The 19,653-nt window shown below is 45.0% G+C and overlaps 1 protein-coding gene across 1 annotated transcript; it reads right to left on the bottom strand.

Annotated features, from left to right (window-relative positions):
- Positions 1–2,904: 2,904 nt before the first annotated feature.
- On the bottom strand, positions 2,905–16,350 carry GPBP1L1 (GC-rich promoter binding protein 1 like 1; the record flags this gene model as incomplete). The annotated part of the gene is made up of 10 exons (XM_082266376.1): positions 2,905–3,180; positions 5,375–5,477; positions 5,556–5,692; positions 7,021–7,179; positions 7,709–7,828; positions 9,095–9,288; positions 10,022–10,094; positions 10,639–10,934; positions 16,144–16,273; positions 16,324–16,350. 10 exons carry the CDS (start codon positions 16,348–16,350, stop codon positions 3,037–3,039), a joined length of 1,383 nt encoding a protein of 460 aa, XP_082122502.1. The 3' UTR covers positions 2,905–3,036.
- Between the last annotated feature and the right edge of the window lie 3,303 nt (positions 16,351–19,653).

Below are 19,653 nucleotides of genomic sequence, written 5' to 3'. Positions count from 1 at the left end.
CTGACTGTCCCGGGGGTATTTTATAGCTCAAATTGACCCCCGAGGGTGAAACTCCGCTTTAACAGATTAAAACTGATTTACCTAGAGCAGAGAGGGGGGGGGGGTTATCTACCAAGCAGAGGACGGCCCATGGGCGTAGCCAGGTGTTTGTTCTGCTTAGTACTACTCCTGGAGGAGGTAATATAACCCAGTAGTAATGATTTATGGCAGGGGTGTCCAAACTACGGCCATCCACCTTTTCAGGAAGTACAATTTCCATGAGGCACTGTAAATCTGACTTTCACAGCCAGAACTAGGCATGATGGGAATTGTAGTTCCTGAACAGCTGGAGGGCCATAGTTTGGACACCCCTGATTTATGGAGTGCTGTTTCAGTCGATGAATGAAAGAGAAAAGTGAAGCGCTGTGAATACTTTCCAAATGCACTGCATCTTAAAAAGAAAAAATAAATGTACACAATCGTAAAAGAAATGCGTTGTAGAAACAAGGGATGAGTTTGGGTTTGTTCCAAACCTGGAAGTTAGCCATCATTGCTGGGCCAATGAGCTGTAGGTAGGTGCACATGTTCAGGACATCATTTACCTAATATGGCAACAATAGGTCGGCAACATCGACTTAAAGCGGAACTACACCCTCTTATCTTTTACAGCTCAGGGAGCTGCCATCTTAGCCTCAGTTTGATTTGCAGTTGCCATGGTGCCGCACATGTGGTTAGTAGGACACCAGCTATTTGATGGCTTGACAGTTCAGTTACCCTGTTGCCACCCACGTAACACATGTGCCGCAGCAAAAGGGTGGGATTAAACACCATGGGCAGAGCACAGGAACTGGAGCTGTCTCAGTCCTAAATAACAATCAGCAGCCAGCAGGACCGATTCCCGATCAAGTGACCACAGTTAACCAATCACAGTTGTCAGATGATCGCTGATCCTTTCCACCCACTGGACATCAAAATTTTTTATAGGGATGACAGGTGGCTAGGAAGGAGGTTAACAGCACCAGCAGCTGTGACCGTTATTCACAGCATGCCTCCCCTTCCTGCTCCCCCTCCCCTAATACTGGGCACTCCCCCCCATCCTGTTTCCCCTCCCCTAATACTGGGCACTCCCCCCCATCCTGTTTCCCCTCCCCTAATACTGGGCACTCCCCCCCATCCTGTTTCCCCTCCCCTAATACTGGGCACTCCCCCCCATCCTGTTTCCCCTCCCTTAATACTGGGCACTCCCCCCCCATCCTGTTTCCCCTCCCCCCATCCTGTTTCCCCTCCCCTGATACTGGGCACTCCCCCCCTTCCTGTTTCCCCTCCCCTAATACTGGGCACTCCACCCCCCATCCTGTTTCCCCTCCCCTAATACTGGGCACTCCACCCCCCATCCTGTTTCCCCTCCCCTAATACTGGGCACTCCACCCCCCATCCTGTTTCCCCTCCCCTAATACTGGGCACTCCACCCCCCATCCTGTTTCCCCTCCCCTAATACTGGGCACTCCCCCCCCCATCCTGTTTCCCCTCCCCTTATACTGGGCACTCCCCCTTCCTGTTTTCCCTCCCCTAATACTGGGCAGCCAGTACCCAGGGGCAGTACCCCCCCCCAAAATCACCTTGTGAGGCGCAGATTACCCTTGCAGTACTCCCCACCTCTGCTCTCCAGCTGGTTGCTGTGGTGGATCGTTTCTGGCTGCAGAGCAGGGGAAGGGGCCAGTAAATACGTCATTTACTGGCCCCTTCCTTTTCTGAAGAAACACAATAGGTACTGATCATTTACTGTGTACATTTATAACCGTTTACTATGTTACAGCTTGTGAACAAACAGGAAGCCACTCCGCACATCACTTCCCATTCAGTCACCGCCAAGGGCTGCTGAGGCTGCAGAGAAAGGGACTTCGGAATCTCTGTCCTCCAAAAGTGAGAAGGTTTAAGCGTTGGGATGCACACCATAATGCAATAGGCTGCGCACGCCACTGGCTGCAGTTGACAAGAATGGGACTGCCTGCTTGGGGACACGCAGAACACAGTGCATCCCCATGCAGACAAACATGGCCCTCGCACAGGGGTATGCTTTAGACAGGGATCCTCAAACTACGGCCCTCCAGCTGTTGCAGAACTACACATCCCATGAGGCATTGTAAAACTCTGACATGCACAGACATGACTAGGCATGATGGGAATTGTAGTTCCTGAACAACTGGAGGGCCATAGTTTGAAGACATCCCTGGGCATGAGAACCTAAAGACAGACAAAAAAAAAAAAAAAAAAAAAAAAAAAGACAGACAACATTGTTTGGCAAACTGATGCAAAATATTTATTTCCAGGTTATTAGCTGCTGTGCTGTCATCGCCTCACATACAGGTAACCAGTTTTTTTTTTTTTTTATTTCTTTAATCTGTAAATAATGTTATCAAAATAATCTTCTGAAATCTTCCCCCGAGAACGGTCATTTTCCCCCAAAATCTCGTTTTTTATTTTTTTTTATTTTACAATCCACCCTGAATGTCAAGGCTTAGAGAAGAGGAAAAAAACAAAACAAAAAAAAAAAAAAAAAAGATCATTTCCTCAGAATATTTTACAGATGCAAATGATTCCCAAAGCTAGATTTGCTCCATTGTACCCGCCATAACTAGCGCTGCATCCAGCTACCTTTGCGATTGGGGGTGACCATGATTAAAAGGTTTCCCCCGACAGTGGCTGATTTTTTTTTCCTTAGTGGGTTAAGTCTGATTTAAATCGAACGCTGTTAGAAGCTTTGACATCTGCAGTGATGTGTATGCGGAGCTCCAATAAAAACGAGGAAGAAAAAAAACCAAACTGAGAACAAAAAACAAAAACAACGTTCTCCTTCGAGTCTCTGGAACTTGCGGAAATTCGGTTTGTGCTCCTAGGAAGAACAGAAAGGACAAAACGTGACGCCTCCCCCCCAACTGACATTGGCGGGTATACCGATCTTCACAAGAAAGCCTGGGGGGGGCGCTGTCTCCCAGCACGTGGGCATTAACACCGGAAAGAAGGCGTTTTTTTTTTTTTCGCTGTCTTGTAAAAGGATCATGAATCGTCGTCTGAAGTGTCGGAGCTGCTGGAGTCAGTCTCTGAGCTAGGGTCGGGGGTCAGAAGGCCGCGCCAAGCAAACAGAGTACATCTTCGGGGTTGTCGAAGGAAGCCGTTTAGTCCCATGCCGTGTCTCTTTAGCTGTTAAAAGGGAAAAAAAATAAAAAAATATGAGCAGTCTACATGAAAGGGAGTCTGCGATCTTCACAATGATGAATGGGGGAAGGAGAGGAACCCAACTGACTTCCTGGTCAACACTGCCAACCCACTTATTACTGTGATCGGTTTTCAACTTTTTCTAATAAAAATTATATATTTTTATTCATTGTCTTGATTGCCTTAACCACATAACGACCGCCCACCGCAGATATACTGCGGCAGGCAGCCGCTGCTGGGCAAAGTGACGTAGGGGGTACGTCACTCGCTCAGCCGCCTGCGGAGGGCGAGCGTGCGCCGCTGCGCTCCCGCTCGTTCCCTGGGGAGCTAGCGCGAGTGACCGGCGGCTCCAATGGCCGCCGGCCACTCGAAATCTCCCGCTGCAGAGGGAGAAAGACAGACGGCTGATGTAAACAAAGCCGCCTGTCATTCTCCCTGATGTAAGCACAGAGGCTATGAGATCCTGCTATGTAGGATCGTATGTCTCTGTGATTACATCACAAGCCACGCCCCCCCAGTTAGAATAACGCCCCTAGGGACATGCTTAACCCCTTGATCACCAGTAAAGTTAACCCCTTCCCTGCCAGTGTCATTTTGACAGTAACAGAGCATATTTTTAGCACTGATTACTGTAGCAATGTCACTGGTACTCCCAAAAGTGTCAAAAATGTCAGTTAGCGGTTTGATCTGTCCGCCGCAATGTCGCAGTCCCGCAAAAAAAAAAAAAAAAAAAAAAAAAAAAAAAAAAAAAAAAAAAAAAAAAAAAAAAATCGCAAATCGCCGCCATTACTAGTTAAAAAAAAAAAAAAAAAACAAACACAAATGACAAATCTTTCCCGTAGTTAGTAAACGCAATAACTTTTGCGCAAACCAATGAAAATACGCTTATTGCGATTTTTTTTTCCAAAAATATGCAGCAGAAAACAAATTGGCCTAAAATGTTAAAAAATGTTGATATTTAAATTTTTTTTTTTTGAGACTTTCATATAAAAAAAACGTGAAAAATATTATTTTTTCTAAAAATTGTCGCTCTGTTTATAGCGCAAAAAAAAAAAAAAAAAATAAAAAAAACCCCAGGTGATCAAATGCCACCAAAAGAAAGCTCTGAACAGCCCAGTTCCTGCACCTTCACACCTCGGATCATCCCAGTTCCTGCACCTTCACACCTCGGATGATCCCAGTTCCTGCACCTTCACACCTCGGATGATCCCAGTTCCTGCACCTTCACACCTCGGATCATCCCAGTTCCTACACCTTCACACCTCGGATCATCCCAGTTCCTACACCTTCACACCTCGGATCATCCCAGTTCCTGCACCTTCACACCTCGGATGATCCCAGTTCCTGCACCTTCACACCTCGGATGATCCCAGTTCCTGCACCTTCACACCTCGGATCATCCCAGTTCCTGCACCTTCACACCTCGGATCATCCCAGTTCCTGCACCTTCACACCTCGGATCATCCCAGTTCCTGCACCTTCACACCTCGGATCATCCCAGTTCCTGCACCTTCACACCTCGGATCATCCCAGTTCCTGCACCTTCACACCTCGGATCATCCCAGTTCCTGCACCTTCACACCTCGGATCATCCCAGTTCCTGCACCTTCACACCTCGGATCATCCCAGTTCCTACACCTTCACACCTCGGATCATCCCAGTTCCTGCACCTTCACACCTCGGATCATCCCAGTTCCTGCACCTTCACACCTCGGATCATCCCAGTTCCTGCACCTTCACACCTCGGATCATCCCAGTTCCTACACCTTCACACCTCGGATCATCCCAGTTCCTACACCTTCACACCTCGGATCATCCCAGTTCCTGCACCTTCACACCTCGGATCATCCCAGTTCCTGCACCTTCACACCTCGGATCATCCCAGTTCCTGCACCTTCACACCTCGGATCATCCCAGTTCCTGCACCTTCACACCTCGGATCAGCCCCAATTCCTGTACCCCGTGTGGCATCTTTGTAGAAAGGGCGAACATCCCCTTCTGCTGCAACAATCTGTTTCTTACAATAAGCATTTAGGAATGGCTTACAGTTATACTGTCATAACCTTCTGTTTCTATTTAACAGGGAGGTTTTGATTGTCTTTAGGTCCCACAAAAAAAATGGCACACAGTGCAGTTGGTGGCTTCATATCTTCCCCCCCCCCCCCCCACAACAACTTACCTGTTGGGATTTTATCTGGAACTCTCGCAGCTCCTCTTCTGTGAGTGGAAGGCAGTCGTCGTCATTCTCTGGAGACTCCTGCCAGCCCATCTCTTTCAGTAATCTGCAGAGAGGAAGCACGGATTATATACAGAGCAACACCGAACAGAAATCTCCTTTTACATGGAACCTGCGGTCTTACCTGTGTTCTGCTTCCAGTGAATAAGACAGCCGGCCGCGCTCCTCTTCCTGAGAGTTGGAAATGCCGTTAAGATGGCGGCTCTCCTCGATGTGCTCCCCGTCTCCATTGTTTAGATTGGTGGGGCTCTGGCTCTGCACCTAGCACAGGACACGTTACGGTTAGTCTAAAGGAAAACGCCATTACAAGGGACATTTAGTGAGAATTTGCCCTCGTCATAATATGAGCACGTCGTCTCTCATTATTGGCTCTTTTGTCCCGAGATCTATACTGCTTGTACTCAGCTCTGTACTGTATTAAACTTCGAAAATACTCTTAAAAAAAAAAAATGAGATTATATATATATATATAAATATAAATAAAGCACTCTAGCCCCGCCTTTAGAAGTCATGTTAACATGGCGGTACCCTGAAATATTTCTGGGAACCTACGCTTGTGAATATAAGAGAATATACTTAGCGTATTTGAAACCTAAGACTGTTCTATATAGGAAGTTTATTTTCAGTAATATTTATTGAATGAAACAAATGTCTGAAAAAAAAAAACTCTGTTTGACTATTAAAACTGTACTATTCCCTCACACTGGAGGGCAGTGCTGTGCCCCTTGCATTGGTGGTCCATTACTGGTCAGTGAAGGTGGTCTAAACCCCCCCCCCCCCCAATTTATATAGGTGGCTGGATGGAGAAGGGCTTCATTACATTGGTGGTCAGTGGGAAGAACGTCCCCTACATTTAGGGTCAGTGGGAAGAATGTTCCCTACATTGGTGTTCAGTGGGAAGAATGTCCCTTACATTGGTGTTCAGTGGGAAGAATGTCCCTTACATTGGTGGCCAGTGGGAAGAATGTCCCTTACATTGGTGGTCAGTGGGAAGAACGTCCCCTACATTTAGGGTCAGTGGGAAGAATGTCCCTTACATTGGTGTTCAGTGGGAAGAATGTCCCTTACATTGGTGGCCAGTGAGAAGAATGTCCCTTACATTGGGGGTCAGTGGGAAGAATGTCCCTTACATTGGTGGTCAGTGGGAAGAATGTCCCTTACATTGGTGGTCAGTGGGAAGAATGTCCCTTACATTGGTGGTCAGTGGGAAGAATGTCCCTTACATTGGGGGTCAGTGGGAAGAATGTCCCTTACATTGGTGGTCAGTGGGAAGAATGTCCCTTACATTGGTGGTCAGTGGGAAGAATGTCCCTTACATTGGTGGTCAGTGGGAAGAATGTCCCTTACATTGGAGGTCAGTGGGAAGAATGTCCCTTACATTGGAGGTCAGTGGGAAGAATGTCCCTTACATTGGAGGTCAGTGGGAAGAATGTCCCTTACATTGGTGGTCAGTGGGAAGAATGCCTTAACAATGAGGTGGTTTACCTATTGATAACGGAGCTTCCTGCCCTTGTGATGTTGGAAAACTAGAATGACACGGACTTGGAAGACTGGGCATAAAGAAAAGACTAAAGGCATTTATCTCTTACATCTTCCAGTTTTTCCCCATCTCTGTCCTCTGTGTGGTCAGCATCTTGCTCGTCCTTCAAGGCCTTGAGAAATTCGCTCTTCTTGTCCGGAACGCGGCGAGTCATGCGTGTAAGCCGCGAGATGCTAAGTTCCAGTGGTGGGGTAACACTGGCTGTGCCCTGAAGGAAACACAAGTTAACACCATGTGAGCAATGCAGCGTAAAACCCTAACAAGGCTCTCACCTAACCAGAAGAATTCTAATTGGCTAATACAAGCTATGCCATGCTCTGGCTCCCGCAGACCATTCTGGCAGCCGATGGTTCGTAAAGAGGTACAGACCTTTGGTTACAGGGCTGGAGGAAGATGTCAATGGAGCTAAATTGCAGTGACGTCACCACGCTTGCGCTCTATTGAGAACTAGGAGTCCCTCTGCTGTGGTGGCAGATTTCTCTTCTACAGATTCCTGTGACTGAATGATGCAGCTGTATGTAGGAAGTGGATTGACAGGAGTCGGCAGTGAGAACCACCACCAGATTCTGCAAGGGGGGTGTGTTGTGCATGCCGACCAGGTTTTACGCTACACCCTAAATATGGGTGTAACACGAAACATGCTCAGACAGATGAACTTAGCCTTTAGCGGACTACTTTGGTTGACCAGCACCTTCTAGTCAGAGACACCCCTACGCCTTCCCATTGGGTAATCTTACCTCTTTAGGGGAGGTCAGTACAGGTGCTGGGGCCAACACGGGGCTGGTGAAAGCAGAATCTCTGTTGAAAAATAAGGAGCCAGATTTGGATTCCCGGCCATTTGACTTCCAGGGACCAGGCTGCAAGAGACATTGGACACGGCTCACTTACTCCACCACAAAATAACTTCGCATAGAACTACAGGCCACACCCCCTTCCTCCAATAGATACGCTTTTCTCAAATACTTTGCACTTCCTATTAAACACTTGACCTCCAAAATATTTACCCCCCCTTCATGACCAGGCCATTTTTGCACTGCGTTACTTGTAACTGGCAATTGCGCGGTCATGCAATACTGTACCCAAATAAAATGCATGTCCTTTTTCATTTACACAAATAGTTTTCTTTTGTGGTATTTGATCATCACTGGGTTTTTTGTTTTTTTTGCGCTATAAGCGCTATAAAAAAAAAAAAAAAAAAAAAACAAAGACCAAAATTTTAATTAAAAAGAAAAAAAAAAAAATATATATTTTTTTGGCTGTTATAAAATATATTCAATAAAAAAAAAAAAAAAAAATGTAAAAACCTAAACTTCCTCCAATGTTTTCTGCTACATATTTTTGGTAAAAAATCCCAATAAGCGTATATTGATTTGCAGGAATGTTATGGCGTCTACAAACTATGGAATATATACTGAATTTTTTTATTTATTTTTGTATTTAAGAGTAATGGTGGTGATTAGCGACTTCTAGTGGGACTGTGATAGTATGGTGGGAAATATGACACACTGTGGGAACCAGTAACCGTAATACAGTGATCAGTGCTAAAAATATGCACTGTCACTGTACTAATGACACTGGTTGAGAAGATGTTAACATCAGGGGTGATCAAAGGGTTATATGTGTGTGCCTAACTGCTTGGTGCATTCATTGTAGGATGCTTTTACTAAGGGTTTTGCCAGTTTTTATTCTCAACTTTGCAGGGAAACCAAAACTGGCACATCCCCGCTGACAGGACAGAGCTCTGTCTTGTTTAAATGCTCTTTGCTGGTCAGCAGGTGCCGGCAACTATCATTGTCCGGGACCCGCTTATTGGTTGTGCTGTGACCAATCACAGCACAGCCGTCACGCCCGTGGCCCCTACCCGTAAGTGCTGGACCACTTATCTGGTACGTGATTCAGCGCAGGAGAGCCGCTGTACTCAAACGCGAGGCGGTCGGTAAGCCGTTAACATGAAAATGTTGACACACCTCCTGTCCGTGGACACCTCCAAGTTTCTTTACCCACATGCTGCTGCATGCTGATAGCTCAGTGATGTCCCTACATTACGGAGATATCGGCACCTTCAATAACATTGAGTTTTATCTGCACTCGGAATGACCGCTTCTAGTCAGATGTGGGGTTACCTTGGAGGAGGCGGATGCAGGTTTAGGGACAAGGTTTTTGTAGATGATGGGCCCACTGGGGTTACTCTTGCTGTTTCCATTGGAAAGGTGAGGTAAGGGCGAAGCAAAAGCAGCAGAGAAAGCAGATGGATCCTCCTTGGAGATCTTCTTGATGACCAGCATCTTCAGTGGCTGCTTGGAGCTGGGAGGGTTTTCTGAAACAAACACAAAACATGTCACATAGTGCAATCAGATCTCCATCCTGCCAAAAAATCATCAGAATCTGGAAACGGTTATGTGTGTTTCCAGGGGTGGACTGGGCCACGGGGGCAATTGCCCCCCGTGCCGCTCTGATGCCCTGTAAAAAGGCTGCACCGCTTCTGCCACAGACATGCCTAAATGATTCCTGGTGAAAAGAACTAAAAAGTCCCCACTGCTGACCTACTGAGTGTGGGATGAAGACAAGGACAGAGCGCAGAACCCCCCCCAGCATGGATGGTGTAAACTGTGCCTGAGCAGAGGTTCCCTGCCCCACTGGAGACTCTCCTCCTTCAGGCAGCCCCAACCGAGCTGTCCCAGCTCCCCCAAATTACCAGGTCGGGAACCTGGATTCGGCCGGTGAGTGGAGAATACCTGGAGCGGAGGAATGGGGGTCAGGAGGAGACGGAGGAGACGGAGAAGAGGGAAAAGTGGGAGGGGGGCTGAGTTGCTGCACCATGGGCCGCTGGTTTGTACTTGCCCCCTGGGCTGAAAGTTTCCAGTCAGCCCCTGTATTTTCCCAATTTCATGAGTGACACAAACTAGGAGTATGGATACTCTAAGCATGAGGACAAGCGCATGCAAATTGGATGTCGTCCTCTCTTCCACAGTTAATGCTGGAAAAATCAGCAAAGACCAAATTTTAACCACTTGTTCCTCCGAAGAAAAAAAAAAAAAAAGAATACATACCCCAGACTCCGGTAGGGGTTCCGGTCTGCTTGTTCTGGGTAACCTGCTTCCCAGGCTCAGGATTCAAAGATGGCTGCAGGAAAAAATATAAGAGTCAAAAATCAGGTGCGCAGAGTGTATAGGAAAACATATACTGTTAAGGAGGTGGGGAGCGAGACAACCAATGGTAGCCCGAGGCCCACACTGCACTGGCCTACTGGGTGGCGCAAGGCCCACTAGCGCACCGCGTAGCGCAAGGCCCACGTCACACTAGCGCACCCGGTAGCGCAAGGCCCAAGTCATACATAGCAATACCGATAGACTGAAGCCCGTCATACTAGCAACCCTCTATGAGAAGATTGCTAGGATGATAAAGAAATGACTCATCTGCTTCTAAGGTGTCATAATGCTGCTGGCCAAGTGTTAGCAAAGAAGTGACACCATACAAGCAGGTGAGTGTTATAACTAACCAGCTGCAGTCCAGGAAAGGACTGCTAGCCTGACGTGGTGCTAAGAGCAGGCAAAAAGTCTGCATGTACCTTTATTCAAAGGGCTCCAAGGATTTCTCACTAAACATAGAAGCTTTGGAAAGGCCCCTCCCCATCCCACACTTCATCAACATGCATTCCAATACTTACAAAATCCTCCTCTTCGAACTGTGGCTTTTTCTTGTCCGCGTTCTTTTCCTCTCGGGTCTCGGCCGATTGCTTCTCCTGCACGGAAGCATTCTTACGAGAGAGGTTGTTGCCGTTGCGATGACGATGGCTGGAACCACCTGTCCCGCCAGCCCCATTTGACCCTCTCTGCGAGGCGCTGTCAGACCTTTCCCGCGATCCTCCGTGCCACCCTGACTGGGAGGACTGGCTGGTGCCTTTAGAGACCCCAGAGTCCACAGAATCATGGCGGAGAAGAGACGGCTGGTGCCACGAATCTCCTGGAGTATAAAAATACAACAAATCAGACATCACATATGATCACGGCTTTATAAAATGCATAATTTTAGATAAAAATATTGGCAAAATACAAAAGTTGAGGTTGTGATGAGTAAATAGATACCCAACATGTCAAGCCTTAAAATTGCAGGCAACAAACTTTGATGGCCCAAACTGTTCATAGGCAACACTTAGCGACAGCCTTATAGCAGTTTTACTTCTACAGGGCGGTAGCTGTGCACAGGATCACATATAAATACGTGATCCTGCACTTATGAGTAGCGGGCACTTGGTTTGTCGGCACCTGCAGACACACAGAACGGCGATCTGCCTATGTAAACAAGTCAGATTGCCTGACAGGAGGGAAAGCATTGATCCTGTGTCTCTACAAAGCAAGGACTAGGATACATGTCTTCCCCTAGTAAAAAGCCCCTCCCACAGTTTAGAAAAAAAAAAAACACTGGCTAGGCACACAGTTAACCCTTTGATCGCCCCGGTAAACCCCTTTCCAGACGGTGTCATCAGTGCAGTGACAGTGCATATTTTTAGCACTGATCACTGTATTAGTGTCACTGGTCCCCAAAAAGTGTCAAGGGTCAAAATGTCTGCAATATCGCAGTCCTGCTATAGGTCGCTGATCGCCACCATTACTAGTAAAAAAAAAAAAAAAAATTAAAATAAATATCCCATAGTTTGTAGACGCTATAACTTTTGCGCAAATAAATCAATATACGCATATTGGGACTTTTTTTACCGAAAATATGTAGCAAAATACATACTGGCCTACTTTTATAAAGAAATTCAATTTTTTTGGCAGGAAGTAAAAAATAAATTTTTTTTTCAGAATTGTCACTTTTTTTGTTTATAGCGTAAAAAATAAAACCGCAGAGGTGATCAAATACCACCTAAAGAAAGCTCTATTTGTGGGGAAATAGGACATCAATATTTGGGTACAACGTGGCACGACCAATTGTCAGTTAACCACTTAAGCCCCGGAAGATTTTACACCCTTCCTGACCAGGGGTTTTTTTTGCGATTTTTTACTGCGTGACTTTAACGGACAATTGCGCGGTCGTGCGACGCTGTACCTAAACGAATTTCACGTCCTTTTTTTCCCACAAACAGAGCTTTCTTTTGGTGGTATTTGATTACCTGTGTGATTTTTTGATCATGCGCTATAAACAAAAAAAAGAGCGTAATTTTTGCAAAAATAACAATATTTTTCACTTTTTTTTTATATGAAATTCCCCCCCAAAAAATGTAAAAATCAAAATTTAACATTTTCGGCCAATTTGTTTTACGCTACATATGTTTGGTAAAAAAAAAAAAAATTGCAAAAAGTGTATTTTGATTGGTTTGCGCAAAAGTTATCGCGTTTACTAACAAAGGGAAAGATTTTTGTCATTTTTGGTGTTTTTTTTTTTTAACGAGTAATGGCTGCGATCTGCGATTTTTTTTGCGGTACTGCGACATTGCGGCGGACAGATTGGACCCTTGACTGACATTTTTGACACTTTTGGGGGTACCGGTGACATTACTGCAGTAATCAGTGCTATACATATGCACTGTTACTGCAAAAATGACACTGGCAGGGAAGGGGTTAACTGTATTGGACAGGGAGGGGTTAAGTGTGTCCTAGGGGCGTGATTCTAACTGTATAGGGACATGGCTATTGGTGTAAAAACAAAGATCAACGATCCTACATAGTAGAACCGTCTGATCTTCATTTTTACACAGGGGAGAATGACAGGCGGCTTGTTTACATAAGCCGCTCTGTCTTTCTCCCGCTGTACCGGCGATCGTAGTGTGACCGGCGGACATCGGGTCCGCCAGTCACACTCCCGCACTCCTCCGTGAACGAGCCGAGGCGGGCGTGCGCTCGCCCGCTATTGGCTCTAGTAGCAGTGACAGGCGAGTGACGTAGATCTACGTCACTCTGCCTGGCCGGGGCTGACTGCTGCAGTAAATATACTGTGCGCAGTCGGCAACCGGTTAAAGTAACGCCGTGCCGTATATCAAAAAAATGGCCTGGTCAGGAGGGGGGGGGGGGGGGGGGGGTAAATCTTCCTGGGAACAAGTGGTCAACCACTGGCTGACCACCTACAGTACATTTACTGCAGGCAGGCTGGGTTGCGTACATGTACGCGATTCCATCTGTTCCGTGTTAAAGGCACACTGTGCGCTGCTCCTGTGACCGATCTGTCCACCAGACACAGTGGATCACAATTACCAGTAATCATGTGATCACTATGATTGGTCATAACAATCACATGATGCCAAAGTAAACTGTCACAAGTTGATTTCCTTTCATGAACAGCTTTGCTTACAGTTGGCTCTGGCTATGTGTGCCATGTGATTAGCTGTAGCCAATCACAGATCACAACCATAAGCAAGCTGTTCAAGGATGTTAACCCATTCATGACAACTAAAACTTTTGCTTATATAGTGAGGATCAGTAAGGATAAGCAGTAACAGTGTAAAAAAATAATAATCCCTGATCACCCAGTCAGTAGAAAGGGGATGGGGCCGGGCCGCAGCTCCGTGTCCGAATGGTCACACGAAGCTGTGACTCAGCTTAAGTGCCCCCATAGCAAGCTGCTTGCTGTGGGGGCACCCAACAGGAGGGAGGGGCCAGAAGAGCCACAGAGGAACCTGAGAAGAGGAGGATCCGCAAAACCACCTGCACAGAGGAGGGAAGTATAACTTTTTTTTTTTTTTTTTAAATTAAAAATCACAAGACTTTACAATCACTTCTGGACCTGAAGGTTTTACCCCCCTTAATGACCAGGCCATTTTTTGTGATTCGGAGATCCTTGTAGACCGCTTGTCTTGACTGTACTGCTGGTTTACCTTTGGATGTCTGTAAGTGCACACCTGCTTTTTAATACATTTCCTTTTTAAGCAGTTTTACACTATGCGCCCTTTCTTTTGGCTTTTATGTAATACGGTGAATGAGAGATTCACTCTTCCTTCTCTCCACTCATTGTGAGCCCGGAAAACATCCAAGGTCATCTTAACCACTTAAGCCTCGGAAGATTTTACCCCCTTCCTGACCAGGGCCTATTTTGCGATTCAGCACTGCGTGACTTTAACGGACAATTGCGCGGTCGTGCGACGCTGTACCTAAACGAATTTGACGTCCTTTTTTCCCCACAAACAGAGCTTTCTTTTGGTGGTATTTGATCACCTGTGCGATTTTTTGATCATGCTCTATAAACAAAAAAAGCGACAATTTTGCAAAAATAATATTTTTCACATTTTTTTATATGAAATTCCCCCCAAAAAAAAGAAAAAGTAAAAATCACATTTTTTTTTAATTTTCGTCCGATTTGTTTTACGCTACATATGTTTGGTAAAAAAAAAAAAAAAAAATTGCAAAAAGCGTATTTTGATTGGTTTGCGCAAAAGTTATCGCGTTTACTAACAAAGGGAAAGATTTTTGTTGTTTTTTTTTTTTCTTTAACGAGTAATGGTGGCGATCTGCAATTTTTTTTTTGCGGTACTGCGGCGGACAGATCGGACCCTTGACTGACATTTTTGACACTTTTGGGGGTACCAGTGACATCACTACAGTAATCAGTGCTATAAATATGCTCTGTCACTGTAATAATGACACTGGCAGGGAAGGGGTTAATTCAGTGGTGATCAAAAGTTTAGGTGTGAGCCTAGGGGAGTGTTTTCTAACTGTATGGGGTAGGAACTTGTGAAATGACCACAGAGACCCGTGATCCTGTAAAGTAGGATCACAGACGCTCTGATAATTTCAGAGAGCAACGATCTGCTGTGTTTACAACAGCTGACAGCCCTTCTCTCAGCGGATAGCGATTGCCGCCGGTCCCGTGGATCGGCATCCCCACTGCCTAGTGGGGGCGGGCGGGCGCTCGCCCCCAGGCCCGCTCCCGCAAATCGACGTACCCATATGTCGATTCACGCAGCCGAGCCAGCCTGCCGCAGTATATATGCGGCGGGCGGTTGGCAAGCGGTTAAACAAATCCACATTGATCCAGACTTCATAAAGCAGCCCCAAAGTAAAAGGATGACAGCGCATGACGCGTACATTTAAAAAAAAAAAAAAAAAAAAAAAAAAAAAAGAAAGAAAGAAGGAAACTAGAAAGAAAAAGAGAAAGAGAGAACGAAAGAAAAAGAGAAAGAGAGAACGAAAGAGAGAGAAAGAGAGAACGAAAGAGAGAGAAAGAAAGAACGAAAGAGAGAGAAAGAAAGAACGAAAGAGAGAGAAAGAAAGAACGAAAGAGAGAGAAAGAAAGAACGAAAGAGAGAGAAAGAAAGAGAAAGAAAGAAAGAAAGAGAAAGAAAGAAAGAAAGAAAGAAAGAAAGAAAGAAAGAAAGAAAGAAAAAGAAAGAAAGAAAGAAAGAAAGAAAGAAAGAAAGAAAGAAAGAAAGAAAGAAAAAGAAAGAAAGAAAGAAAGAAAGAAAGAAAGAAAAAGAAAGAAAGAAAGAAAAAAAGAAAAAGAAAGAAAGAAAAAGAAAGAAAGAAAGAAAAAAAGAAAAAGAAAGAAAGAAAAAGAAAGAAAGAAAGAAAAAGAAAGAAAGAAAGAGAAAGAGAAAGAAAAAGAGAAAGAAAGAGAAAGAGAAAGAAAAAGAAAGAGAGAAAGAAAGAAAGAACAAGAGAAAGAAAGAGAAAGAACGAAAGAAAGAGAAAAAGAAAGAAAAAGAAAGAAAGAGAAAAAGAAGGAAACTAGAAAGAAAGAAAAAGAAGGAAACTAGAAAGAAAGAGAAAGAACGAAAGAAAGAAAAAGAAAAAGAAAGAAAGAAAAAGAAAAAGAAAGAAAGAAAAAGAAAAAGAAAGAAAGAAAAAGAAAAAGAAAAAGAAAGAAAAAGAAAAAGAAAGAAAGAAAAAGAAAAAGAAAGAAAGAAAAAGAAAAAGAAAAAGAAAGAAAGAAAAAGAAAAAGAAAAAGAAAGAAAGAAAAAGAAAGAAAAAGAAAGAAAGAAAAAGAAAAAGAAAAAGAAAGAAAGAAAAAGAAAGAAAAAGAAAGAAAGAAAAAGAAAGAAAAAGAAAGAAAGAAAGAAAGAAAGAGAAAGAAAGAAAAAAAAGAAACCTCCGGAAAAAAAAAAAAAAAAAAAACACGCTATGAAAGCTGCCAATCTATTCATAATTCACACATTCATGCTGTGCACCCAAAATCCATCATCACTATAAACCGAGGGAAGCATCCACACAATCACAGAGGGACCCCTATAGGTTCACTCACCGCCTGTGGTGCGGAGGGGTCCGTTGTTGAAGAAGCCATCGGAAGAGTTGTGTCTTCTGCGACTCACCCCCAGACGGCCTTCGCCCCGGGGAAGATGCTCGCCATGTTTTTCAACAACGCCTGCAGAGGACTACAGCAAAAAGGATACAAAGTCAGATCTGCAAAACAAATACTCCTCACTTTATATTTTATAAATGCATCAATCATTAACCACTGCAATACCGGGCACCTTCACCCCCTTCACGCCCAGCCCAACTTTCAGCGCTGTCACACTTTGAATGACAATTGCGTGGTCAAGCAACACTTTACCCATATGACATTTTTATCATTTTTTTTATACCAATAGAGATTTCCTTTGGTAGTACTTAACCAGTTCCCATCCGCGCTACAGCCTATATACGGCTGCAGCGCGGACTCGAATTTTCGGGAGGCCGTTTAAAAACGGCCTCCCAGTGACACGCCCCCCGCGCGCTCCCGCGAGCGCGCAGCGGGGAGAATCTGTGTCGGCCGTGTCCCTTGGACACAGCCGATCACAGATCGTGGTGAATGGCCAATCACAGCGGCCATTCACCACGTGATCGGATCATCCAATGAGAGATGATCTCATATGTAAACATATGAGATCATCTCTCATCGCCGGCGCTCCTTCCTCACACGGAGCCTGCAGTGTGAGGAAGGAGGGAGAGCTGCACAGCGCCAGGGACAAAGAGACATGTAATCAGGGCACTGATTACCAGTGCCCTGATTACTAAAAGGTAAAAAACATACACAGTGCCCCCCCATCAGTGCCCACAGTGCCCTCCATCAGTGTCCCCCATCAATGCCCACAATCAGTGCCCATAGTGCTGCCAGTCAGTGCCCATCAGTGCCTGCTCATCTAGGCACTGATAAGCACTGACTGGCAGCACTATGGGCACTGAGTGTGGGCACTGATGGTGCTGCCCATCAGTGCTCATCAGTTCTGCCCATCAGTGCTCATCAGTGCCACCCGTCAGTGTCCATCAGTGCCTTCCGCCAGTGCCCATCAGTGCCGCCTCTCAGTGCCCATCAGTGCTGCCCGCCAGTGCCGCCTCTCAGTGCCCAGCAGTGCCACCTCAGTGCCCAGCAGTGCCACCTCTCAGTGCCCAGCAGTGCCGCCTATCAGTGCCGCATATCAGTGCCACCTATCAGTGCCGCCTATCAGTGCCACCTATCAATGCCGCCTATCAGTGCTCATCATTGCGGCATATTAGTACCTCCTCATCAGTGCCCATAAGTGCCACCTCATCAGTGCCCATAAGTGCCACCTCATCAGTGCCCATAAGTGCCACCTCATCAGTGCCCATCAGTGCAGCCTATCAGTGCCCATCAGTGCCGCCTCATCAGCGCCCTTCAGTGAAGGAGAAAAATTTATTTTCAAAATTTACTCACAGAAAATAAGAAAAACTTTTTTTTTTTTTCAAAATTTTCTGTCTTTATTCTTTTTTTTTGTAAAAAATAAAAAACCCAGAGATGAGTAAATACCACCAAAAGAAAGCTCTATTTGTGTGAAAAAAATGATAAAAATTTCAAATGGGTACAGTGTAGCACGACCGCGCAATTGTCATTCAAAGTGTGACAGCGCTGAAAGCTGAAAATTGGCCTGGATGGGAAGGGTGTTTAAGTGCACAGTAGGCAAGTGGTTAATCCACCTTGGGTTATTTTTTGCTTAAAAAAAAATCATCCAATTCACATAAGTGTGCAACCAGCCTCAAACAAGCGTATAAATTCAGCACTTTGAACGGATGTAGAGAAGAGAAGACTGCAGATTAAAGATGCACTGAAATTTCAGCAGCCAAAACATATATTGCCCAAAAATGGTGTTTTTGGGAAAAAAGGTGCTGATAATGGCGCCGAAATTAAACGCGATTTTACTGTGCCTATGGTGTTTTTTTTTTTAGGTCATGTGACTCAAAAGCCACATCAAAAATGTATCCGGGGTGCATTATTAATGAGTTCTTGCATTTTCAATGCATTTTAACCACTTAAGCTCCGGAGGATTTGGCTGCTCAAAGACCAGGGCCTATTTTGCGATTCAGCACTGCGTGACTAACGGACAATTGCGCGGTCGTGCGATGCTGTACCCAAATTAAATTGATGTCCTTTTTTTCCCACATATAGAGAGATTTCTTTTGGTGGTATTTGATCACCTGTGCGATTTTTACTTTTTGCGCTACAAACAAAAAAAAGAGCGTCAATTTTGAAAAAACAATATTTTTCACATTTTTTATATGAAATTCTCAAAAAAAAAAATGCAAAAATCAAAATTTAACATTTTAGGCCAATTTGTTTTCTGCTACATTTTTTTTTTTAACCAAAAATATCGCAATAAGTGGATTTTGATTGGTTTGCGCAAAAGTTATTGCGTTTACTAACTAAGGGAAAGATTTTTGTCATTTTTATTGTTTTTTTTTTAAACTAGTAATGGCAGCGATCTGCGGTTTTTTTTTTACGGGACTGCGACATTGCAGCGGACAGATCGGACCCCTAACTGACATTTGACACTTTTGGGGGTACCAGTGACATTACTACAGTAATCAGTGCTAAATAATATGCACTGTCACTGTAATAATGACACTGGCAGGGAAGGGGTTAACTTTATTAGTGATCAAGGGGTTAAGTGTGTCCCTAGGGGCGTGATTCTAACTGTCAAGGGGCGTGGCTTGTGATGTAACCACAGAGAGATACTATCCTACATAGCAGGATCGTATGATCTCTGCAGTTACACCAGGGAGAATGACAGGCGGCTTGGTTTACATCAGCCGCCTGCCTTTCTCCCTCTCCAGTGGGAGATCGCGAGTGGCTGGCGGACATCGGAGCCGCCGGTCACTCGCTCGGGGATGTCAGGGAATGAGCGGGAGCGAACCTCCGGCGGCACGTGCTCGCCCCCTTTGCGCAGGAGGGGCTGACCGCTGCAGTATATGTACTTGTGGCGGTCGGCAAGTGGTTAACAGGAGGTGCGTTTTTTTTTTTTTTGAACTGACCAAAAATGCAGTAAACAATTTTTAACACCACAACAAAAGCGCAGCGGACCAGTGTGAATACATAGACTTTAAAGCGATACATTGCGCTAAAGGTGCCAATAATGGCAAAAAATTAATTCATATTTTAAAATTCTAATCTTAATTAAAAAGTCTAACAATTATATATAAAACATTTTTTTTTTTTTTTTAAACGGTCATTTTCAGTTTAGTGCATTCTGAATTTTTGGTTCCAAAATGACATTTTGGTGCACCTCTACTGCAGATAAATAGGTACAACCTACGTAGGAGGATTTGTTTCATCGTTTCACTGGGGATATGATAGGGTTTACAACCACTTTAAATCCCCTTTCACAGAGGGAGTCCGTTCAGATCCGCCTGTCCGTTTTTTTGGTGGATCTGAACGGATGCCCCATGCATCTCTATGGGGCATCGGATGTCAGCGGAGAAATGAGAGAGGGGGCGAGGCTCTGTCTGAATAGACATACGGAGCTGTGACTCGGCTCAGGTG

This window comes from Pelophylax lessonae, assembly GCF_965119305.1.
Source record: "Pelophylax lessonae genome assembly, chromosome: 8".
In the NCBI taxonomy this organism is placed as follows: domain Eukaryota; kingdom Metazoa; phylum Chordata; class Amphibia; order Anura; family Ranidae; genus Pelophylax; species Pelophylax lessonae.
Note: the sequence above shows the minus strand (reverse complement) of the source record. Positions and strands in the feature narration are given on the sequence as shown.